Genomic DNA, 26,315 nt, shown 5'->3' on the forward strand with positions numbered 1-26,315 from the left:
TTGTTCAGGCCAAGTATACATTATACAGGAAATGGAATAAAGACATAAAGAGAGAGGGGGGCAAGCCAAGCCAAGCAGAGTGCTCTTGGTTCCCCATAATTACACTTTTTTCAAAGGCATCCAATATGATTTTGGCATGTTTTGCTATTCATTATAGAATTGCTCACTAATCTTGTGTAGTAGAAGCCGTCCATTCTGTTTGTTTAACTATAGTGAAAAACTCACCAAGCAATGGTTCATCATTGATTCCCAATAGAAGCTTTTTTTGGGGGATGGGGGGTTAAATTTGAATTTTACTGGCACTTTTACAGGAAATGAAATATATATATCTAGGTACCAAGAGAGTAATTTACAATCAAACTCACAGTGTGGTGTAACAGCTAGATGAATGGGTTTCAGGTAATTCAGATCCTGCCCAATTTTGAAGCTTAGCCTTCTGGAAGTTATTGAACATGGGATACAAGCCTGAAGTGTATTGTAATGCAGTGAGCTTTATGCTTTTGATGCGGAGTGTTTCCTGGCCACAAAACTCACCCTGCAAACATTTGCAGCTCAAAGTATTAGCAATGACATTAGCATTACTAACCTCAAAGTTTCATTTCTTACACATAAACTTGGTTTTTAAAACATGAGTCATTATCATACCCGGACTATTTTGTTCATTGCAATGCTATGATAAGAGCTCTGTTTATCTCTCCAACCAGCCAGCCACAGACAGTGAATGACAGCAGGAAAAAAGTAAACATAGAAAGAGTGTAAAGTGTTGGTTGACACTGAATGTATTTATAGTAGTGTTGACATGCCCAAAGTGTAAGGAAAATGACTTTTGTGTCTAGCAATGTAGAATTCTCTGCATGCAAACACATCTCTTCAGGTTTGCAATGTTAGGAATGGGTTTTAGTTTTGCAGGAGCACCACCTGGTGGTTACATGATGGACTAAGCGCTTCATATGACATCATCATAATCAACAAAATGTCTTAAGGCATTGCTGTTGGCAACAGGATGTGAGGCATAGGATGTAGACCACACTGCTTCTTGGTATTGGAGTCATAATGAAAATATGCTAACCCCTTCCTATATTACACCTGAGTTTGTATTACAGGCTGGGTGCACACTGTGCCTTGGTAAATGATGCAGAATGTTTTTAAAGATAAAATGACCAAATATGTTTCCGTAATACTGTATTCTCCTGCCAACCTAGCAGTTTGAAAGCATGTCAAAGTGCAAGTAGATAAATAGGTACCGCTCCAGTGGGAAGGTAAACGGTGTTTCCGTGCGCTGCTCTGGTTCGCCAGAAGCGGCTTAGTCATGCTGGCCTCATGACCAATAAAGCGAGATGAGCACCACAACCCCAGAGTCGGTCATGACTGGACTTAATGGTCAGGGGTCCCTTTACCTTTAATACTGTATTATCCAAAATGCTTTCTGAGAGAAAATGTAAGGCATAGCTAAATCAAGCTTGTAATAGCATGGCCACAGATGGCATTTAACAATAAGAAAATGCTAATGAGAAAATGCTAATAATGTTTCCATTTCACTTCATCAGCCTCTCCCAATGCAGTGTACATGAACACACATGGGCAGACACACAAGCGATCTTTATTTTACATATATCATATATGTCATATATCAAAATTAGTTGTAGGGGACCTTCAAACATTTCAGAGCTTTGTTTCAGATTCTAGGAAAGAAGCATGTGAAGGATGGACATAAACTTTAACATTGGTGGACACAGGGAGAAAGCTAGAAAGAGAATTTGCAGTTTTATGGGTGAAACTAATCCTATACACACTTTCTTGGAAGTAGGAGTCTTTTACCCCAATGGCTGGTATTCAACTGCAATATACACCAAAGCAGTATCATGCCATTTTAAATAGCCATGCCTTCCCCCAAAGCATCCTAGGAACCACAGTTTGAAGTGGTATGATACTGCTTTTAATGCACAGTGCAGATGCAGCTTAAGTTTTACTCAAAGCAGACCTATTGAAATGAATGGAACTAACTTAGTTATGTTTCATAATTTCAATGTGTCTTCCCTGAATAAAACTTGGGCGAATGTTACCCAATGGGACTTACCCCCAAGTAGAAATGCATAGGATTGCACTTCAAATTTCGGCTGTAAATATTCCCATCAGCCTCAGCCAGGATGGCCAAAGGTCAGGGATGATGGGAGTTGTAGTCTAGTGACATCTGGAGGGTCAACATTTCCCCACCTCTAAAATAAAACATAGGTGGAGGTGTTCCTAGTACTACTATGACACATTTCCAACGAATGATACTTTGTTCTCCAAGATGCATTTATCCAGTAGCAGTAGCGGTTCCAGCAGCAGCCGGTGAGGTGGTGTAGGTGGGGCTTTTCAAGAGGAAGTTGGCAGAGGCGAAACATGGAGAGCTCAGCCTGGTGTGGCACATCATGGCAGCAGCAGGGCCTTGCAGAGCCAGGCAGAGGCACTGGCCAGGTAGATAATGTGCCCCCCCTTTTTTTTTACCCTGGGGATAACTGAAGTCTTATAAATAAGTAAGTATATAAATAATTTTCACAAAAGTTACGCTGACAAATAATTTTATTTCAAGGCTTGAACCGTATCTGCATATAAAGACAAAATGGAAAATATAGATATACAATAGTGCTTTTTAAAAAATACATAGGGAAAAATATTATTTTAAGTATTTACATTTAAAAATGCTTTCCTAGCTTTCTTTTCTGCGAATTCTTGAATTACGCAGGAAAAATCAAGCAACTTTGCCTTATCGTGGTTTATGTTTATGTTTATCATTGCTAAACCATTTAGGCGTTCTTGAGCCATTGTTGATCGAAAGAAAGACTGCCAGCCATGGCCCCAGGGAATCTGCCCACCTCCCCTCTCGGTAAGCCCCAATAACCCCCTATGATGTTGAGAAGCCAGGATAGTAATGGTGCCCCACCCTCACCGGCTGCGGCTGCTGCTGCTTCTTAGTTCATGGCTCTTTCTGTCACCCAAAACTGCAGGGCCTTCCCCACCACCATTCCATTTATTTATTTGGTGCCATACTTGTGCATGGTGTTCTACAGAGGCCAAGCGTACAGGTCCTGCCACCAGGAGCTTACAATCTAAAATTCGACACACAGGGAAAACAGGGGAGAGAAGTTGGGTGGCCGGATGCAAAGGAAGAGAGCGCTTCTGTACCTATAATAGCTGTGTTCTGCCCGGACACTGAGGTCCAGTGCCGAGGGCCTTCTGGCAGTTCCGTCACTGCGAGAAGCCAGTTGCAGGGAACCAGGCAGACGGCCTTTTCGGTAGTGGCACCCGCCCTGGGGAACACCCTCCCATCAGATGTCAAAGAGAAAAACAACTACCAGACTTTTAGAGGACATCTGAAGGCAGCCCTGTTTAGGGAAGCTTTTAATGTTTAATAGATTATTGTATTTTAATATTCTGTTGGAGTGGCTGGGGAAACCCAGCCAGATGGGCGGGGTATAAATATATTATTATTATTATTATTATTATTATTATTATTATTATTATTTATTAATTAATTATCAAAGGTGAAGGAGACCTGTCTTCTTTTGCATCTGGCCAACCTAGAGGAAGTGGAGTACCGGGGAAATGGGGGAACTAAATGTGAGTTGCATGAAGGGCTTTTTCCCCCCAGCTGGAACGCGCTGGAACTCAGTTCTGGCACCTCTCAGGTGGGCACCATTGCCACTGTCAGAGAACAAGGGAGGGGTTCATGGTGAGTTCTGGCACCTCTTAAGGTTTAGTTACAGATTGAGTTACAGCAGTGCATAGGAGCATTCAGACTTGTTTATTATTACTATTATTATTATTATTACTCCTACTCCTACTACTAGTATTTATTGGCTCTCTTATCCACCCTTCACCATAAGGTCTCAGGATGGGTTACAACAATATAAGATTGAAATCAGTTAGAACAATTTGCCATTCAAACAATGGGGTGGGTCCTAAAATTATATGTCTCAGGTGCCAACGGTCAGGACAAAGAAGAGGTGTGCCTTCACGCGATGAAAGCTACACAATGAAGGTGCCAGACACACTTCTGTAGGGAGGGAATTCCACAGCTCACATTAGTCCCTGCTTCTTAGAAGGGTGGGAGGGGGAAGGGCGTCTCCTTCAAGGTTATCTCCCATTAAAACACTATTTCCTAACTGGAAGCTTCCATTGACAAAATGCCTGCCAGTCATTCTGATGTCCAATTTGCAGAATGGCTAGCCAGAGATGATATGACCATTATCAATCACTGAGAGAAGTCAGCAGAGAAGGGTGAAGCATTCCTGAACCTCTCTCTCCGGTGAACTATGGAAACATATGTCAACCTCCACAACACACACCCACACCCACACCTGTGACATTTTTAGAGTCTTTGTAAGGGTTGGCACTATTCTCTGGTATGACTTCTGTTTGTGTTTGTATGAAGAGCACAAAACAGCAAGTGACATTTCTCCGGCATGGTACAAGGATATTTCTGACTTAACTGCACGTAGCTGTTCATCATGGGACTGTGCCCTTTGTATAAGAAATTTAATAGACCTCTTTTTTATATTTATTTACACTTATATTGCCATTCTCAGCATGACTGACTAGAAGAAAGCACATTAACAATAAAATGGTAAAACGACTGCCATTGAAGCAATGACATAAAAACAATATCACAGCAGCAGCGTAAGAAGAAAAGAAAGCACAGCCCTAAAAACACAGTCAGAATGAAAATGCCTTGGGAAATAAAAAAAAAAGTGGGTCTTCGCTTGATTTTGAAAAGTCTGGGAGACTTGGCACCAGGCAAGCTTCCACACAGCATCACAATGAAAAGTGGTCATCTCCCTCGTTGCTGCAGAGAAGGGCATCCAGATTCACATGAGAGAAAACATTCCTTCAAGTATCTAGATCCCAATCTCTGCAAAGGTAAAAGGTAAAGGACCCCTGGACGGTTAAGTCCTGTCAAAGGCGACTATAGGGTGCGCCGCTCATCTCACTTTTCAGGCTGAGGGAGCCGGCGTTTGTCCACAGACAGCTTTCCGGGTCATGTGGTCAACATGACTATGCCGCTTCTGGCGCAATTAAACACCATGACAGAACCCAGAGCGGCGCATGGAAATGCCATTTACCTTCCCGCCACAGCGGTACCTATTTATCTACTTGCACTGCCGTGATTTTGAACTGCCAGGTTGGCAGGAGCAGGAACAGAGCAACAGCTAAGCGCCAGCCACATCTCTCCAGTCTCTGTAGTACTGGCAGACTCCAGCCCTTGGAAATGGAACAGCAACCAAAGAAGATGTTTCAAAATAGTAAGGGATGTTCCCATCGGCTGATGCTAGTGAGCAACCTAGCAGTTGTATTCTGAACTAATGGAAGTTTCCATCAGTCTTCAAAAACATCCCCCAAAATAACACATTACTAAATTTCAAAGTTATCATAGTATGGGAAACTGTGGCCAGGCTATCCAGACAAGATTGCCATTGGCCACACTCCATCTTTGGAGGCCTCTTAGGCCTTCAGTTAATAATGCAGAATCTATCAGCACCACCAGAATGCACACCTAGTTTTTTTTAGGAACCCCATCCAGAAAAGGTAGATGACAACCACCTCAGATAAATGATCCCACCTACACTGTTTACATGCCAAAATGGCATCCAAAGAGCTTGCAAGTATAAAATTCACTTTAATGGGAGCGTTTTCGCCTCTGCAAACTGAAGGTGTAAGGGGTCCAGTCCAGATAAGACCACAACTGGGGAAAAGAGCTATTGCTCCCTAGACCATATAATAGGGTCACAATCCAAATTGAGTCCCTGACCCCCATGCAAGCCCTCTATTTTAAGGCACATATATATAACTAACAGTAAGAGTCAGTTGTCCTCTTCATGTGTTCAAAAATAGATCTGTGGAGACAAAGTGTAGTGGCAGTCTGCATGTGCTGCACTGGGCCCCAACCTTCCTGTACATGCCAGGTGTACTTGTCCTAACCCTACCTTTCCTTCGTTAAGCAGGAAGGGCAGGAACGTTCTTCTAACAAAGTTTGGCTGAACATGCTTAGATGCCTCCTTGTGATCAGGAACTCTGGCAACAATTCAATGGGAAGGTCTGAGGCTGAGCTGATGGGCGTAGGAATGTTAAAGGTGATGCCAACAGATGGATGCCCATTCAGTGTACAAACTTCATTCCGACACATGTTTATTTATGTGTGTGAGAAGGGCTCGTTTAAAGGCTTATTTTGTGGCAACATTTGTGGTGAAGAAATACTTACCTGCCAGCACTGCATCTGCAGAATGCTAACCATCCTGAGAGTCCGTGTATCCTGCAGCAATTTGTCTCCTGGTGCAATTCGTTTGCAGAATGTTTTGCATACAGGATCACACACAACCTCACTTGAACTCCTATTGATAACAGACTCTGTGGCCTCCTTAGCCTCTTCTAGCTACAGTTGCTTGAATGAGTTTTAGGGCACTGTCAGGAACGTGGCCCCTCAGAGCGCAGGGGATGAGTTTGACTCAGAGACTGAACTAGGAACCAACTCTGCAGATGAGAACTGCCTGTCAGAATCAAGAAAGGGCAGTTCAACCCCCCTTTTTGGAGAAGACTCTATTAACTCTCAAGGAGAGGAAGAGTCGGATGGCAGCCAAGGTGTCGCTAGGCAATCAGCAGATAAGCAGTGGTCTGAATCTGGGTTGAGTGAGAGTGAGGAGGAGGGAGGAGATCAGCCTCTCAGTCCCCGATCCAGGCGTTTGGATAAAATCAGAAGGCAACAGAAGAGCAAGAGGGGAAAGGCAGGAGCCTGGCATCCTTCCTGTTGTGGGAGGAGTGAAACTTCAGACTGACCAACAAACGTAAATGAGATCAGGCGAGGAGCCGGGCTCTGGATGTGTCTTTTTGTAAATAAGCCTACATATAAACTGCCAGAGAGTCAATTACTTCTTATCGGAGCTTGCTTGTCTGCCAGAGATCATTACAGGCACATTGTAGATTTGCACCTGCCTGTTTCCCTGTTATGGTAGGGGCATCCGCATGATGTCCTCCTCATCTCAGTATTGTCCCAGACACCCCCACATCCTTTAAATGTAGAGTTTTTCAATCTTGGCAGTTTCAGAAATTCCCGCTCAGGGACCAAACTAAGATTGGCCTGTGGGCTGGAGGTTCCTATCCATGCTATAAAGTTTATATCCAGAGATAACTGTGTCCCATTGGTTCTCTCCATTCCAGCAGGTCTCAGTTACACCCACTGCATTACAGCAATGCTATTTATTAAGACCCAGCACTCAAAATTGCCCATTTTGCCTTGGAGGCCTCTAGCATATAAATATTTGTGCAGTATCTCTGACACTCATGTTTTGACCTGCAATATTTTGTCCTCTCTGAATTGCTATCCCACGCCCTTGCTCTCACAATGCCTATTTCTAATCCTCCCCCTTTTAAATTATCATGACTTTCTTTTCACCTACATCTTCATCCCAGAGGCGAGTTTGTTCCAAACCAGCCCTATTCAGCACCTGTCAGCTTTCCCCCACAATCAGTTTAAAAGCAGCTCTGCAACCTTTTTTATTTGAAGCATCAACATTCTGGTTCCATCCCAGTTCCAGTGGAGCCTAGCTTGTCCCAAAATATTCCCCAGTGCTGAACAAATCCAAACCCCTCCTCCTGATACCATTGTTTCAGTCATGTATTCAGGCTACACAGCTACAGTATGCCTGTCTAGCTGGCCCTGCACATGGAAATTGGTTCACTGGTCATGAAGGCTGAAACATAACTGTAAATTTACCCGCCTTCACAGCCAACAGCTGATTGGAAATCATGTGCACATGAATATGCACACAGCCAGCAGGAATGTAGTTGAAAAGCATGTGTGAATTTGGTGCAACATTCTTATATTATACCACACTGGATGTGACCCAGTTAAAGTCTTAATTGGGCTAATTTAAACATTTATACTCCAACTCTCCTTCAGAAGTAACCTTTAACAGGTTCATTGCAACAAAAATTTAAGTCAGAAAGATTAAGGCAAAGCTTACAAGTAAAAAATCAGAAACTGCTTTCCTGGAATTATTGGGAGGAGGCAGCCACCAATTATGATTATTTGAATAAGCCGTTTTGAATAGTGAAGGAGCATGTCTGATGCCTCCAAGGTTTGGACTAGGTAAAGAGATTAGGAAATCCCCACCTGGTGAAAGAGAGCTGAAAAATATTGATCTAACAAGAAGTCAAATCAACCATGCATGGTTCTCCAGTGACCTATTTCCTCTTCTGAAATTCAACGTTCTAGTCATTCAGTACATGAATATGTTTTCTTTCCCTTGTTTGCTTCCTTCTCTATTCCCAGCATCTCACTGGCCTTCAATGTTCAAGCAGCTTTCCTCATATTACTTTTCTTACATGAGGGCAGTGCTGTGTGTCTGAACTTACTCAGTTTTTGTTGAGTAAGCCACACCAGTGACTATGATAAAACAGAGAGTATGTTCTTAACAGGGACAGATGGAATGGTGCCGTTTAGATACATTCATATGCATTTCAGAGCTTCCTTTTTCCTGGTCACTGGGTACAGTACATCCAGTTGCCCTGTTGTTATTGAGCATTTATCCTGATTTGTTTGTGGGGAGGCTAGATGATGTTGCCTCAAAGCAAGTATTATCCCACACTTTCAAGTGCATTTTCCTATCACTTTCCTCACTGTGAAAAGCCCGGTCCTTTCGGGAAGTTGGTTTGTTATGCAAGACCTCCAAATTCACTGTAATTGTGAAACCTGAATTGCCAGTATGTGACTGAATCCTACCCCAAAACAGAGACAGTCTGGAATCATCCAGAGCCCACAGTCAGTCTCCATCTTCAGGTGTTTACATTGCTGTAAAATTTAAATTTAATTATGCCTGATTCATGCCAGTCTACACTAGAGTCGGCCTTTGTAATATTTTACCTTCGAAGATTTCACACCAATGGCAGTTGCTTCACAATGAGATATTACTTAAACCCTTCTCCATTTCAGGTTTTGCTGAATCATATTGAATCTCAGGCACCACATATATTTCAAGCAGTTTAATAATAATAATAAAAATCCTTCAAAATTGTGCTCATTTAAAGCTACCTGCAAAATGCAAACAGTTCCTGGGAAAAAAGACATTGTTGGAGAGGTGTGCTGGTGTGGACTTAGTGTCAGAAGGCAAACTTACATACTTAGAAATAAATAATAATGGTACTTACTTCAAAGCAATTATGGTTACGTTTCATTTTCAGTTAGGCCAAGCTTGCACAACTTGTCAAGCCAACTTGAGCGCAGCTCACCAGACTTGTATTATGACGTGCCAGGTATCTGAACTCCCAAGCAAGCAACAAAAATAGGAGGTTTATTAAATCTTTTGCAGGCCACCATACTAAGGTTACCAGATTTTTTTTCAATGGATCCGGGGACACTTTTCAACTTCAATTGATTTTGTATGGGGACTGATTTGTAAATCTGGGGATTGTCCCCGGGAAACAGGGATGTCTGGTAACCTTACACCATACATGGATTGTGTACAATTTATGCCAGCTTGAATCAGGCTATCAAGGTGGAAACTCCAACCAGGTTGTTTGGAAGCCATTTTTGTTTATAAGATGACCCAAATTGATGTGAATGTGTCTATTCCCATCTTTCTATCTATTAACCTGTATTTCCTTGTGAATACTGGAATGGAACCAGGAAGCAGAAAATGAGGTCAGACAGCAAGAACAATGTAATGGATTCTTGCCATTTTAATTGCTAATCCTTTCCTTGGAAGTTGCTGTTTCCATGTCATTGTTCTATTATCCTGTTATGACCCTCACATTACAGTCGAATTTGCCTTTGTCCTTTGATTCCTGTGCAAAGAGAATGACAGCTGAGGTAATTTGAAACAGAATCTATTAGGCAAGCACACACAGGTACACATTAATAGGATTTCATTTGAGGAACTATTTCCCCACTGTCTATAATTATCACCAACATAACAATCTTGGGCACGCTAGAAATAGACTAATGTTGTGGTTCCCAATGTGGGGCACACGCCCCTCAGGGAAGCAATTTGATTTTTAAGGGGGGCAATTCAAGAATGAGTTATTAACAGTTAATGGCCTTTTAGGATTCCTCCTCGTGATCAGGAGTTCACTTTTTGAATAATAAGACTTATATGCCACGGGGGGTGGGGGTGGCATCAGGATTTTAGAGATGCTTAGGTGAGGCATGGCCAAGAAAAGGTTGGGAACCACTGGACTAATGCCACCTTTGCCATACACAGCCCATTCATTTTAAAAGTGTGTGCTTCTATGCCTTGTTGGTTTTTGTCTCCCATGAAGGGCTTCTTGGAAACCTCTAGTTCACTAAAAAAAATTAAAATATATATTTAGTCATCCTCCTCATTATCCAAATGGTCTTTGGATATTGCAATATAATTCAGATTCACGATTTTGATCTTTCTTTCTTGTCTGCTGCTATTCATAATATCAACACAAGTGCCATCCATTTTGATTGGTGTTCTGCATCACAAATAGCTTCACTCAACTTTCTTACTGGTCCCTCAGGTGGTGCAATGGGTCAGTGCACCTGACTTTAACCAGAAAGTTGGTGGTTCAAGCCCACCCAGGGATAAATGTGGGCAGGATTCCTGCTTTGCAGCGGGTTGGACTAGATGACCCTCAGGGTCCCTTCTAACTCTACAATTATGAAAAGCTGGAGGATTTTTTACATAAACTAAGAACCATTATCTGGACTGCATTTCTATTTGAACAGAAAAGTCCTAGCCTGCAATGTTGTTTGTGTTCCATTTTAAGTCAGGTGGCACTTGCAAACATGGGGGTGTGATTCAGTTGAGTTAACTAGCTTTCCTTCACTTCAACCACAGATTCACAAGAATGCCCTTGGGTTAGGTATTTAAAGGGGTGGGGGGAAACATTGTCCAGTGCCAGAGAAATAAGGCATGTGTTCTGACAGTAAGTATGACAGAGCTAATTCTTATCAATTACTGTTGCTTGATGGGCCTCATTATCACGTACACAAGAACCCAATCATTACTCAGGGACCAGTGATCATATAAATAAAAAATTACAAGAGGTGCTTAAAGCATGACTGCAATTATAAAAGTTGCTCAGCAAGACAATGCTTACTGACTCAGCAGATCTACCGCCTGTGAAAATCCAATCCCATATGCTGAGGGGAAATATATGCTGCTTTTCTTCCAGTAACTTTACAATCAGCTTCCTGAGGGAGGCCAAGACATTTCCAAGGAGGGAAGCAGACTACACCTTAACCTTTTGCATCATATCCTGACAATACAGAGGTGAAGAGTACCAGACCCCACCTTCCAAATTAGTGCAATACAAGAGGTGTGCGCCCAATGCCAATCCCAGGTTGACAGTGGCAGCTAATTAGTCAGAAAACAAAACCTCCATTCTTTGCCATGGATCACAGGGTAAATTCATATCCTGCCCTGTCTCCAAATAGAAAGCAGCTATTTAGCAGTGCTTAAAAAGATGGCTAGAGATGGGATCCTGAGGAGCCTAGTAGTGTATTTGCACCAGAAGCACTGCCAGGTTTGAGAGGACTTCTGATGAGGCACCTTTGAAGTAGGGTTGAGGATGGGGGCCTTGTCGAGTGGCAGGGCACTCATCCAATTGACACACTTCTTTCTCTTGCTCGCCCACCTTCTGTTGACACTCTTCTCCCACACAGACCCAAGGGCCACTGCCATGGGAGGAACATGTAGGCAAAGGAGCAAGGCTGCTTACCACAAACTAGGAAACAAAGCCATGTGCTGATAGCAGCTGAGGCTTTGTAGTCATCCGCCACAACTTTTAACTAACAATATTTCCCCCAAACAATGAGAGCGGCATTGAACTTAGCCAGTCAGACACTACCTTTGGGGTTGTGAGGCCACATAGAGTACTGGGGCAAGGAGGGGTTGATCTAAGGTTGCTTGACCTGCTTCCTGCATGCTCCGCCCAAAGCTGGCATCTGGTTGGCTCCTCTCGTTGCCACTCTCATTGCCTTGGGGGTATGTATATTAAACTGGTGATGTGCGCACTTTGCTTTCTAGCATGCTGTCAGGGGACTGCCATCAAAAGCGGGGGGGGGGGCACAAGAATACAGGGAGCCTCCAACGTTCAGAAGTAGCTCTTCATCAGGCACTGGAGAGAACCACGCCTCCAGTGAAGCAGAGGGGGAAAGGAGGGGCGAGGTGAGGGAAAGGCTCACAGAAGCTACGGAGAGCGCAAGCGCTTCGCTTAGCCAGGCTGGTCAGGAAACAGACATGCCTCTTCCGCCGCCCAGTTTGTGCACAGGGATGAAATGGAAGAAGGGGAGGCGGAGATTTGGGGTGTCTAAGTTCTTATGTTGGGGGGGGAACCGGAAGGGGCCACTCCCGGAATCTGCAAGTGACTGAGACAGACATGAGCTTTGGGCTTCTGCACTGTACATAGTTTGCACTAAATAAAACCTGTAAAAGACAGGTCGGAGTCCTGGCTGTTTACTCGCGAGCAACCACCTGCAAACCTGACACATGCTGTGGCTTGCCATCTTACCTACCACTGCCACTCCGGATTCATCGAGGGAGACTTTCAGCCTAGGCCCCAAAGCCCAATCCTAGTGGTGCCACTGGGAAGCACAAATTAACTTTTAAGAATCCGCCTAGTCTAGTATTGTATCCTTTGATTACCTGTGCTCCTCATGACTCTTGAAGATACCAAAGATTGAGCATGTGATCTTATACATGCAAAGCTGTACCAATGAGCTGTGGTCCATCTTCATATATAGCAGTAAAAAAATTGTGGTTTACAAAGTCATCAAGGCAGATTACAAAATATATGCAACAGCCTTGTACTACTCATAACCCTTGGAACCGAACTCCCACATAAGATGAAAGATTCCTGTGCATCATTAAACTAGGCCATCTCGTTTGGAAAAGTACCGTATTTTTCACTCTATAAGATGCAGTTTCCCCTCCTAAAAAAAGGGAAAATGTGTGTGTGTCTTATGGAGCGAATGCAGGCTGCGCAGCTATCCCTGAAACCAGGAGAGCAAGAGGGATCAGTGTGCACCGATCCCTCTTGCTCTTCTGGCTTCAGGGATAGCCACACAAAGCCTCTTGAGCACAGCCGGAGCACTCCTGGCTTTTTGCTCAAGAGGCTTTGCGTTGCTTTCTTGTTTCTTGTTTTCCTCCTCTAAAAACTAGGTGCATCTTATGGTTGGGTGTGTCTTATAGAGCGAAAAATACGGTAACAACAGGGTATTTAAAAGGATATCTATAGCTTCTATTAACTCATCAAAGTCTTACACAAAAAGCCAATAAGCAAAAGATTCATATCACTGTTCGTTCTGCAGACATCATCCTGCTCTATGGGAATAAACTGAACTGACATCTAAAGGCAATATGGTTAACAACATAAAAAAGGCCAGCAGGATATTTTGAGTTACAATTTTCTTACCATGAGCCACAGAAGAAGTAGAAGTACAGTGTACTAATGAGTCATTTAACCTGGAAAGTCCTGGCTGATGGTGTGATGGCTTGGCTGGTGGTAATTTTGAGAAGTTCAGGTCCCTGAAACAATCCATTATCTGCTGTTTCTGAAAATAGCCAAGAGGAACATTTAAATAAGCATAGTATAGACTAAATTTTGAGGAAATTTATTGGGGAAAACTGCAGGTGTTAATGCATTTAGTTTCATATAGAAAACAATTTAACATATTTTCAGATAATCATACAAGTTTATTTTACCTGTGGAATTCCATTCCAGGGGACTTACATTTAGCTCCATCTCTATCTACACCAGGAAGGAAGAGGCACTCATATAAAAAAGGTAAAAAGAACCATCTCTTTGTATCAGTAGGTCATTTTCTGGTTTAAAAAATATCCAGAGGTAGAAATGAGAGCTGTCTAGAAATTAGTCCACAAAATTCAGTCATTGTCAACTTTTCCATGAGGCACAGCTGATGCTTTCTGATAGCACAGTCCAAATCATAGAAATGTCATAATTAATTTAGAGCATCAGATTATTGTGAAAATAAAGCATATGCCAATCTGTGACCGACTGGGCAAACAGCCTATCAGCCATGCATACAAGCTCATGAGCGACTTGTTAAATTGGCCTGTGTAGTCCTTGCAAAATTTAGGATGGGGAGAGTCAGGCACCAGAATGGCCACAATACTTGCCTTGCAGACTTCATTCATCTGTTGACGAGTCACAAGACCTACAGACCTAATGTAAGGCTTTCAGGGAATGGAGAGGGAAAATTTTCCACTCTGGAATTTTCTCAGTTTCTCCCAACAGATCCAAGGTACTTCTATCATGTGTTACCTCAGTCTCTATGCCAAACATTTGGAATTCTGTAGAAACTTGTGCAGATTTTCCAGAATTTATTGCTGTGAAATGGATGATATGATGCATCTCACCTGAACAGCACTTTCAGTCAAACTAAGCCTCTCCATGCCACTGTAGAAATGTATAGAAGCTATTTATCATTGTTATTTGTTTGGTTTATATCCTGTTTTTCATCCCAAAGCAATCCAGGGTGGCAAGCATATTAACAGAAATATCATTTTAAAAATCATTAAAACTGTTAAAAACAATTTCATTCTCTCAGTCAATGATTTCAGGGTTGCCACAAACAGTATATTTCAGCTACCAAATGACTGGACAAAGAGGAATGGAGACAAAGAGGAATGGAGAAAGACATACCTCACCAGGAAGAGCATTCCACAAATGGGGAACCACCTCTGAGATGGCCTGTCAGATCAACAACAACCAGGCAGCCCCCATGGGTGCATCACCAACAAGGCCTCACCTACCAACCAACTACACAAATGTAGATCAACATGAAGCTAGATGAACATGCAAACAGTTCTGAGAAGTGCGTAGAAGCGAAGTATTATGAAATAAGTAGATAAGATATAGAGATGGATTCGTACCTTATCCTAGTGTGTTATGGAGACCTTAATAAGCCAGCAGTTCCTGACTCTTCATGGAACTACACTGAGGCAGAAAACATATGTAGCAATGGTTTAACATGGAGAAACAGCAACCTTTCATGGAGAGGGCTGGGCTGCAAATAGCACCTTCAGAGAGCACAGCTCCCAGGGGATATTTTTTGTGGGGAAAAGGTGCAAAGGGAGTAGGGAACAGGTAAAAGGTAAAAAGGTAAAGGACTGCTGGACGGTTAAGTCCGGTCAAAGGCGACTGGGGTTGTGGCACTCATCTCGCTTTCACACCAAGGGAGCCAACGTTTGTCCACAGACAGCTTTCTGGGTCATGTGGCCAGCATGACTAACCTGCTTCTGACACAACGGGACACCGTGACAGAAACCAGAGCGCACGGAAATGCCGTTTACCTTCCTGCTGCAGCGGTACCTATTCATCTCCTTGCACTGGGGTGCTTTTGAACTGCTAGGTTGCCAGGAGCTGGGACAGAGCAATGGGAGCTCACTCCGTCACAGGGATTCAAATCGCTGATCATAGATCGGCAAGCCCAAGAAGCTCAGAGGTTTAGACCACAGCATCACCCACATCCCTCTCATGCACTCCAGGATCACTGATCACAACTGACACACACACATATGCATACACACAGCTGCTTTTTCTAAGCATGTGAGTTAAAAGCTCTTTTAATATAACTTGCAGTTTGGTCCTTTTTTTTTTAATGATATTTATTGGAATTTTCAAAATGTTACAAAATAAAATAAAGACAAAAAAAATGCAGATTCAAACAAAAAAAGAAAAAAGAGAAAAAAATACAATACATCACAAACAATTAAAAACATTTAAAAAACAAATTCATTATTTCCAAATCCTCAACTGTCATTACCTTCTTTCTTAGACCTCCTCCTCCTCCCTTTCTTTGTATCCTAGTTATTAATTATCCCAGCAAATCCTTTCCATATTTCATAATATTCTGTCATTACATTACCCTAAACTGTTTTAGTCTTATCTTTCTATAATAAGATAAATCTTAAAGCTTAAAACTTAAATCTTGTCCTTACCAGCTTCTCATAACCATAACATTCTTTCATAATTCTTCAAACATTTTTACTAAAGCCAGGTAATTTCATTCCAACATTTTTCTAATGTTCATCAATTTTATAAAACAGTTCTAATGGTAGAGAAAAGAAATACAAACAAGTCCAATCTTCATCCAACGTCCCTTCCTCCTGGTTCCGGGTTTTGTCAGTCCTTATTATCACGTCGATCTAGCTCATTAACCTGGCAACCTTATATCCAAGGCCCTCAAGTCTCTTCCATGTCCCTTCCGCAGCTCTTCTTCATATTTGTAGCTGTATTTTCCCTTGTCTCCTGCTCGTGGTAGCTCCAGCTTGGCAATATTTTTAGCCCTTCTCGACAGATCGGCCCCTTTTCCATATTCAACACTAAATTCCATATGGTATTTAACAGCATGTTTCAAAAACCCTCCAAGATTAGGAGCCCCCACAATCCCAAACATCTCACAGCCCATTGCCATCTTTGAAAAGTCCAGACATCTCAGCATAGGGGGGTCAATCCAGCCCCCCATTTCCAAACCAAACTTTTTCTTTCCAAATGTGGCTTTTTCCTGATTTAATTCCTGAGTGGGCTCCACATATTTTCCCACTGCCTGTTCAAAGTTTCCCACTGCCTGTTCCAAATTTCTAGCCGAGGTCGCCATCCAATTCACCTTTTCGTGTAATTGTTCCAGTAGGGCATTTGTTTTATAAAAGACACACAACAAGGTTTCTGAATACATTGTCCTGCAAGGTCAAATGTCTGTTCCCACGATTGTAGTCTATAACAGCTGCCGACTCCCTGGAGTTGGTTACAGTTTCACAGTCTCCCTCTAGAGGGAAAACTTCTATTTGTTCTTGCAACAGAGTTTCCCCTTTTAAGATACTTTGTCAATATTTATTCCTTTCAAATGCGAAGAGGAACAGTGGAATCACTATGTTTCTCTTCTTTTCACTATCTGTCAAAAACACTTATTTCTGGTCAGTGAACTTCAAACGTCGGTCCTGACACCCCCGCTCCAGTATCAGGATGAAGGAAAGTTACTTTACTTTAAATTCACTTTAAACAGTCTAAAAATGATCCTCCCACTTCTCCTGCTGTCAAAGGGGGGTTCCACAATTATAAATGATGAAATCCAGTCCTTTAGAGACGATTTTCTTAGCTCTAGTTTATATTGTCTTTGCTTTATTCTGTTTACAAAAGAACGGAAGGCTGACTTCCTGTTTAGACCTTCCCGTTCCGTACCAAATTAATGTAGGTATTTTAAGATCCAATTCTTTTCTGCTCGCTAGTCCTTATTTGATGTCCAATTGTTCAAAATCTAAGTACTCACGGGTGCTTATTTTAAAGTCCAAATTGTCCCAGGAAAGAGGCAGCGCTCTCCGGCAACGGCTATGCGGCTTCGCTCCACGGAAATAGCCGTTGACTCTCAGCACCGCGCCACTTCCCCCTCTTCACTTCGGAGCCCGTTAGTGGGTTCCTTAGCAAGTTGGGGGGGGCGCTAAAGGTGCCTGCCGAGTCCCATGTTCACAGGCTTCATCTGCCTGTGATTTTTGAAAGGGTCCCCGCTTCGCCGTAGCGGAGAAGACCCGTTTCCCGCGGAGCTATTCCCTGCAGTTCAGAGGGAGTCCGCCATTGCCGGTGGCGCCACCCCGGAAGTCTGCAGTTTGGTCCTTTGTAAACATAGAAAGCTTTGTAGCTCAGGGAGCAGAAATCTGTTCAGGTTCTGTGGAAAATAGGTCTAGTTTTAATAAATGTTGTAAACTGTGCTGTGAGTTAGTAATGAAATGGGTGTATAAACAAAGTGGTGTAATGTGCACTGATATGACACTTGAGGGATGTGGAAATTAAATCCATGCCCAGTGCGAGAAGCAGGAAAAGCTAGTAACAGGAAGCAGCATCATGGAGTTACTTAATCTTAAAGTAGTATAACAATGTCCCTTTCTTCCTTGTCGGTGACTCTTTTGCCCTGAGGTAAAAGTAAGAATCATGAAAGTACTTGTTTACATGAGGGAGATAGAAACATCTACCGCAGAAAGCTATGGCTCAATCATCTAATATTTTCCTTGTGATGAATTCCCATGTTAAGCAATAATCTACAGCTACAGTTCTGCATTGGGACGAAACATTTCCCATATGGAGGAAATGAAGTTGGATATTATGCCACCGATGAACCTATTTGCCTGATACCTGTAAAGTAAGACCAAATAATTCAGTTTTATTACGGCTTCTGGTTTTGCAGCCCTAAAAACCAACAACAATCTTATGACAATTTTGGGGGAAATTGTTTAAAATCTTGACAATGATTCCACCTCACAGATATTCACTGGACCTTATTATGAGTAAGTCTGCTTGGGATTTTGACTTCCCTCACATGGGCCACTTCCTTGAACATTTGCTTGTCATAAGGAAAAAGAGGTCACTCCTCTCTTCTTATATTCTCTACTCAGAGCCATCCTAAGACTTGCATTAAATTTACTTCAGGGATGACAATGCTTCACATCTGATAGATAGGCATGACATGTAAGTACATTAATCAAATCTATATACTACAGTACTTTATATGCCTTGTTTTAAGTGGACTTTGCACTTGCTTCAGCTTTTAAAGATACTGATGAGGGTAGAAGAGAAAGAAATGACTTTTAATTATTATCTTTTTCTTTCCCCCTCTCACAGATCTTAAATTTGATGAAATTATAAGGGACAGTTATATATGCATTTATATGCACTTACTCACTTTCTCATATTTCTGGTTTATCAAAGTTAAATTCCTGACAGGTATTGGCTCTCTGTTGAAATTTGTGACAAAACATAATAAGTGAGAGGAGGTAAAACTGTTTTCTCACTGAAACAAATTGAGTTACATGTGATGTTTCCCTCACAGAAAAGACTTGAGATGCGCTAAGCACATTGCAGGTTCTCACACAAGATGCAGCACTGTGATTTTATGCTTCTTTTTAATCCAAGTGTGTTCAAACAAAATGCTCTTCTTGGTATGAAAAACTGCTCAGGTGGATATATGCATGTACCTTGAGGACTTCCAGTAGGGGAATGCATGAACTTCTATTGTAGAACATTTTGTGCTTGAAGCAATAAGAAAAACAGTACATGCACTTTTGGGACCGAAATGCTATGAGTGTGCCAACCGCATGCAGCTCTACCTCTCATTTACATAAACTGAGCCTGGTGAGGTGCTGAAAAGTCTGAACAGGCGTCTGGAACCAGTTGCTATGGGCAAATTACCTGACACTTAATCCAGACGAACCAAACCTGCTTTTGGTTGGGCTCTGCAGACCTTGGAGACAGTGTACAATCAGGTCCTATGCTGAGTTTCACTTCCGCTTGAAGAATCAAGTGGCTTGAGGGTGTTCTTGGACTCAGTATTGCCCCTTGCTATTAAGTGGCCAGGAGCACGTTTTACCAGCTTGGCCAACTGTCACCATATCTGGAGATATCTCCCTCCTCCTGCCAGTTAGTTGTGCAGCAATTACTTCCAGTCTGAATTACTGCAATGCTCTTCACATTGGAAACCATAATTGGTACAAAATGCAGTTGCAAGAATGTTGTTGGATGGCAGGTAGGTTTTCCATAAGGGCCATGCCCAGAACAGCAGCATATGAATACCTGAAATGGGCACTACACTGATTTGATACCATCTGCAATGCTTTACCTGTTCACTCCCAAGTTCACTATAAAATGCTGGTGTTAATTTTTAAAGCCCTATACAGCAGGCTTCCTCAAACTCGGCCCTCCAGATGTTTTGAGACTACAATTCCCAGCATCCCTGACCACTGGTCCTGCTAACTAGGGATCATGGGAGTTGTAGGCCAAAAAAAGTTTCGAGGGCCGAGCTTGAGGAAGCCTGCTATAAGGCTTAATTCCAAGTCTGTCTGTTACCTGTAGAAACCCTGAGATTTTCTTCTGTGGCAGTGCTGTCAGGTGGGCAGCATATATAAAAATAAATAAATAAATACGGTAAATAAATAAATTAAATAATTATTTATTGAACTCTCTGTCCATGTACCCTTAGGCAATTTTTAAAAAAACTTTTTTGTTACAACAGAAGCTTACAATATCATACATTGCAAAGATAATCATTTTTGATTGCCTTTTTGCTCTTTATATTGCTGCTAATTATTATAGATTGCTGTTGCTTTTTTCTATTTGTTATTTTCTATTTGTTTTTTTTTAAAAAAAACACCATACCATAAGTTATAAGCATTCATGTATGAGCTCACCCAGTATCTTGAGTCATGCAATAAAGGTTGGGAATAAACCTGATGGGATTTAGTAATTAACTTTTATCTAATTAAAACAGAGACCTGATCAGATAGTTATTCTGGGTGGCTATTTAGTGTGGCTTGCACTTAGTTACTATAAGGTAAAACAGTAAGTGTTCAGATACGAAAAATACACCCCTCACAACAATATTAAACATATTGTTTAATACGGTATGTTTAAGATTGATATTCAGTGGTACTTTTCTCCCATCCTCTGATAATTTTGGTGAAAATTCATAATACACAACTATTTCTCCAAATCTAGGAGGCAATACCTCCAGTTTTGTGAAATACAGAGTTTGTTCACAGAGACATAGTCACAATTAACCACCATCACTAATATATTTCCACCAACACATGAGTTGTTGATCACTTCAGCACAACATGCTGGAAATCACTGCAGCACATATAATTGGAGTTTCTATTGGTTCTGTGTAAATGTTACTTCACTCGTTTCCTTTATTCTTAAGAGTTGTTGGTTTCAAAGGAAAAGCATTTATTTTCTGGTATTGTTTGCTTCTCAATTTGAGCTGATGCTATGATAAGAAAAGCCCCAGGGATTACAAATTCAAGTCAAAACAGGGCTCTGTATGTGTGATGTACCAAGAATTAATTTTTCACTACAGCAACAGATGGTATTTTACTCTTAACAGTGCAAGCTGCATTTACTCAGAAGTAAGTACCACCGCCTTCAGTGTAGCTTACTCCCTAGCAAGGGCATTTAGGATTGCATGTTCAAATTTTGTATTAATCGCACATTAATGTTTATTAAGTGTGAAAGGAAACAGTAAAACAAACATTGGCAGGCATATGGGGCAGGGAATAAAAAAATATCCATTTTTTTGGAACCCCGGGTTAAGAAAATGTTGAATAAGAAACATCTACCCTATTCCCAGCTCCAAACTGCCAATTGCTTTTATTCCTCCCCCTGTTTCTTTTATATTCACTTTTTCAAGGACATGTCCTCTTTTTCATGGGTATCTAAAATGAGAGTCATCATAGTGATCCATAGTTAAAAATAGAAGCCGGCAAATGTGCCCTGCTTTTTGTTCTTCAAAATATGGCAACCCTACAACAGCTTCCTTCCCCAGTGTCCTTCCTCTCTATTCCCAATTGACCGCTAGTATCAACTTATAAAAATTTCCCCACTTTCTAATTTCCATGAAAATTCTCTCTGGCCTTTCCACCCCCCACACCAAGCTCCTTAAGTGATAAGAAAGTTGGACACGCATGAGCACAGTGGTGGCTGATGCCCATTAGGACTGGTAGGTCAGGAGGCAGGGAAATTGACAGGAGGCGGAACCAAAGCCAATAACAGGCAGAGCCAACTGGTTCTAGTTTTATCGCCCTGCTTCCCCCTGCTGAGTTCTACAAGGACAACGCTGAGGCTACGGAGGAGGACGTTGACAGGCAGAGGAGCCCCTTGACTGGTCATAAGTAAGAAGATCAGCAGGTGGGAGATGGCTAAGGATAGTCTCAGACTGGTGCGGCAGTGCCCCATTCACTCTAATGGGCTACTGTGTGTGAGAGAGAGATGGGGGGGAGGCAGAGGTAGAGAAGCAGAGGGGTCAGGAAGCCCAGCAGGCCCAGCACAGTGGGATTCACCATTTCTTTCCCTCAGCCCATTCATTCTTTCTACCTCCTTCTCTTCATTCAATTCTTTTTTTAAAAAAAAATAATTTATTAAATGTGTAAGTTGCTTTATCTTGCCCAAGGCAACCCAAAGCAACTTACAAACAAACAAATAAAAACCCACATAGATACCTTATTTATTTCTCTTCCTTGCCTCACACATGGCTGGTGTATCCTCTCTTCCCTTCTATTCCCCCAAACTTTCTTTTCCTCCCCTGCAGTTTTGCATGCTAGAGCCTCACTCTTGACTTTCTCCCACCCCTTGCATGCCTGTTTAGGGAAATCTTTAAGGTTTGATCTTTTATCGTGTTTTTAGTACGATTGTGAGCCACTCGGAGTGGCTGGGGAAACCCAGCCAAATGGATGGGGTATAAATAAATTATTACTATTATTATATTATCATTATCATTATCATCATTATTATCATGCACTGCATATGTGGAGAGCTGCTAAGCCATCTGAGTGTGCAGCCCAATGAGCTGCTGTAAACAAGCAGTAAACAATACCAGGGTGGAGTCTTCTAAAGGGAATGCAAGGCTGTGCACATTCAAAACACATTTTCTCCTTTCAAAGAATTCTGGGCATTGTAGTTTGTTAGGGGTTCCTGGCAATGGAAGCTCTGTGAAGATTAACCAACAATGCATTGTATGCTTTAAAGGTGAACACAACTTAAAAGGAGCTGACAAGCCCAGACTAGGTGCTGGTCCACTGGTAATCAACATGACTCGCTCAACATTATTATGCTGGATTTATGTTGGTCTTTTGCTGGTGGTTCTATATAGTGTGAATCACTTTGTGAAGAATTTTTTTAATGTTTAAAAGCAGTGTACATTTATTATTTTTTTAAAAAAACCAAACAAATAGCTCTCCAGTTTTTATAACAGATTGTATCGCCTCGCCATCACCTGCTATAATTTACTGAGCAGGCTAAAAAAACAACCAAAGAGTGAATTGTAGAAGAGGACCCTGTAGCTCAGCGGCAGAGCACATGTCTTGCTTGCAGATGGTCCCAAGCTCAACCCCCAATATCTGCAGGTAGGTCTGGGAAAGACTCTGTCAGAAAAACTGGAGAGCCATTGTCCACCAGTCTACTGAGCTAGATGGACCCAATGGTCTGGCTTGCTCTGAGGCAGTTCCTGTGTTCCTAGAGAAGGGCTAAAATTCCTCACACCCAAATTCATCCCCTTGCCTCTCACGGTCACAAGCTGTGAAACATTTCGCTGATTTTGAGTTGGAATCCAAAGGACCAAGTTTCCACCTCAGGGGCACCAAGTGTTCACACGTCCCACAGCAGGTGGTGCTGCTGTTCCTTCCTATATAGAAGAACTCAGAGTGAGGGAGGGAAGGAAGCATTTCTCCTTGCTCTTTTGCTTATATTGACATGGCTTCAAGATAATGCTTCAGTCAGGGCAGAAGAAGGTAAGTTGGAGGGTAGTGGTGGGGAAACACTTCTTGCTCAGCTCTAGGTAATTGAAATGTAATTATGCCTGTCTGGCTGTAAGCAATTATTTGCAACTAAAACATGCACTTACAAGCTCTATGCAGAAAATTCAGTTCCATTCCCCCTCTTTCCACCAGCACAACAGACTTCCTGGTTATTGTAATGATGGTGAATTCAGTTTTGATGTCTCGCCAGAGAATCTAGCTTTAGTTAGCACAGAGTCTGTGTAGCCTAGCAATCTGTCTAAAATGCTCAGGAATATTGTGAGAAGCATGTGGGATTGGCACCATTCTTGTTACGCTGGTGTAATATTCAAGATCTCCACATGATAAGGGAGCTTGGAGAAGGAATTGTGGCTCCTCCGTCTTAATTATGCTGAATGGGATTGGGATCGTTCGACAGAACAAGAATTAAAATCCTGTGGCTGTTTGTTGCACATTTGAGAGCATTCCTGATTTTCACAAACTGTATTCTACTTTTCAGCAAGAGAAAGCATTGAGAGGACTTGCACCACAATACATAATTGATTCCTGACAAAAGATAAGACAATTATCTCCATCCTTACAAAAGTCTAGGTAAGTGTTACTAAAATAGTAAGACGTGGATACTATTTTTTACTAAAATAGTATCTCATTTGAGATGCTATGCTTTTCAATGTTCTTTTATTTATTCTGCAACTAAATGCCTGGACCCGGCTTTTCGGCTGACAAATTTGTGCAGTATCTTTGTACATAACAAAGTACACAAATCGATGGATTGTGTGAGAAATGCCTTCTGCACGTATTCACTCTGTTCTCTCTCACTTCCTTACATCATCCTGGCCCCAACCCCACCCCTTCCCCGTTCTAACCCCAAACCCCACTTCTCCTTCCACATTCCTAACCCCCAGCCCCATTCTACCCTCCTTTCTAACCACCAACTCGGCAATCTCTGATGAACTCACTCTGTCCTGCCCTCCAAATCTTCCAACTCTCTCTTCTCCAGGTCTATATCTCTCTTCCACTTCCCCAGCAAGTGTACACCATTGTGGCAAGTCTTCACTACCGCTAGTGCAATGCCATGGATGAGTAGATTTATGGCAGGAGAAGGTCTGGAGTGAGGCAGCTTCTAGTTTTATATTCTCTTGACAGGATGAGGGGTTAATTATTGCTACAGCTTATTACAGCTACAGGGGAAATGTATACAGTACAGTGGTACCTCGGGTTACATACGCTTCAGGTTACATATGCTTCAGGTTACAGACTCTGCTAACCCAGAAATAGTACCTCGGGTTAAGAACTTTGCTTCAGGATGAGAACAGAAATTGTGCAGCGGCAGTGCAGCAGCAGCAGGAGGCCCCATTACCTAAAGTGGTGCTTCAGGTTAAGAACAGTTTCAGGTTAAATACGGACCTCCAGAACAAATTAAGTTCTTAACCCGAGGTACCACTGTATTGCCCATATTGGGTATGCCCAGCCTACCCAGACATAGAGTTGGAAGGGACTCAGAGGATCATCTAGTCCAACCCCCTGCAGTGCAGGAGGACTGTGCAGCTGCCCTTTATGGGGATCGAACCTGCAACCTTGGCATTCTCAGCACCACGCTCCAACCAACTGAGCTATCCATGTAGAATGTTGCTGTGCCTTTTAATTTGTTTTTAGTTCATCGCTGTTATTATTGTTTTTGAATGTTTTAAAGGGTTGTTTCTAAATTTTTAAACAAGTCATGTTATTTTGTTCTCTCTGTAAACCACTTTGAGAACTTTTTTTATAATCAAGCGGTGTATAAATTTAAAGAAATAAATAAGTAAAATATCTGCCATTCCATGGTAGCTGGTCCTTTAGGGCAAATGAGGTACTGCCCAACCAAACTCTGCCTTCCTCCACTTGCCTCTCTTCATACTTACAGTCAGTCCAGGGCAGCGGCTTCCTCTTCCTTAGCAGGGACAGGGATGGATGCAAAACTAGAATTAGTTCCACCTGAGACTGGCTCTGACTCCTCCTTCTGTCGGCCTCCTTGCCTGCCACTCCCAATGTTCATGCACCAGCCACCGCTGCTGCTGTTGCAATTCTATGACTGTTACTGTGAAATATCCCTAAAATGGAAATCTCACTCCTTCGACACATGGCTCACAGGGACCATTTGAATATTAATGGGTGCTGGGATTCCAGGTGGACCAGTCACAAGCCTTGTGGTAGAGTAAACAGTGCCATTAAAGCATAATAATGCAAAAGGAGGAGGAGGAAGGTGAGTTGCCAGGAATAGCAGGCCTGAATCATCCAGGATGTTCCTGTAGCTTCACATGGCCAATGATAGCTCACCTTAGGACTCCACACAAAAAAGAATTAAAAAAGGTGCATGGAAGGAAATGCCTAGCTGTCCACAGTCAAAAGCCAGCTCCAAAAGGGATTGAGGAGAACAGATGATATAAAGCAGCTGCTACAGACCAGAGGTGAAGGCACTGTATATATGGAATAGGTTAATATGGCTCAGTGGAAGAAACCTAGCTGGAGCTGCAGTTTGTCTTGTGTTTGACGGCTCTTGCTGTCATCCAAAGGGAACTCATGGCTGATATTACTGTAAGTCCAATTTAATAATAATAATAATAATATCTTTTATGGGAACTGTACATTGTTTCCATGCTAAATCTGTGTGATATATATATATATATATATATATATATATATATATAATGATAGGTTTCTGTAGTTTGAAAACCTGCATGTTGGTTCTGAGTTATCAGTGCATATGGATCCACACTTAGCACAAATGGGGATATGACATAATTAATTTTGATGGTGTTAGATAAAAGGATGAGTAGAGGATTGGGATATTCCTTGTATCTGAAAAGCAGGTGGCGATGAGAAATAAATATACCTTGGGTTGTTAGGAAAATTTCTTTATTAAAAAATAGCGAGAGAAGTTTAAGTGGGTGCTAAGGGATAAAGAAGGAAGCAGCTCATTCAACCTCATTTCAATATGGAACACTGGCATTGTAGAAAATAGCGGAATTTCTGCTTATG

General features: G+C 42.1%; 1 protein-coding gene and 1 long non-coding RNA gene across 2 annotated transcripts in view; one reads left to right on the plus strand and one right to left on the minus strand.

The window, feature by feature from the left end:
- Positions 1 to 26,315, minus strand: part of CLIC6 (chloride intracellular channel 6) — a 136,703-nt gene that overhangs the window by 100,663 nt on the left and 9,725 nt on the right. Inside the window, exon 2 of the mRNA XM_083608845.1 lies at positions 13,467 to 13,555. Within this exon, the coding sequence (XP_083464971.1) occupies positions 13,467 to 13,555 (89 nt within the window). The remainder of the gene's footprint in view (positions 1 to 13,466; positions 13,556 to 26,315) is intronic.
- Positions 17,692 to 24,496, plus strand: LOC310760440. Its single transcript, XR_014546976.1, has 3 exons — positions 17,692 to 18,302; positions 18,411 to 18,483; positions 23,797 to 24,496. It is a non-coding gene; the product is annotated as an uncharacterized lncRNA (long non-coding RNA).

This window comes from Podarcis filfolensis (genome assembly GCF_964270895.1).
Source record: "Podarcis filfolensis genome assembly, chromosome: 4".
Taxonomy (NCBI): Eukaryota; Metazoa; Chordata; class Lepidosauria; order Squamata; family Lacertidae; genus Podarcis; species Podarcis filfolensis.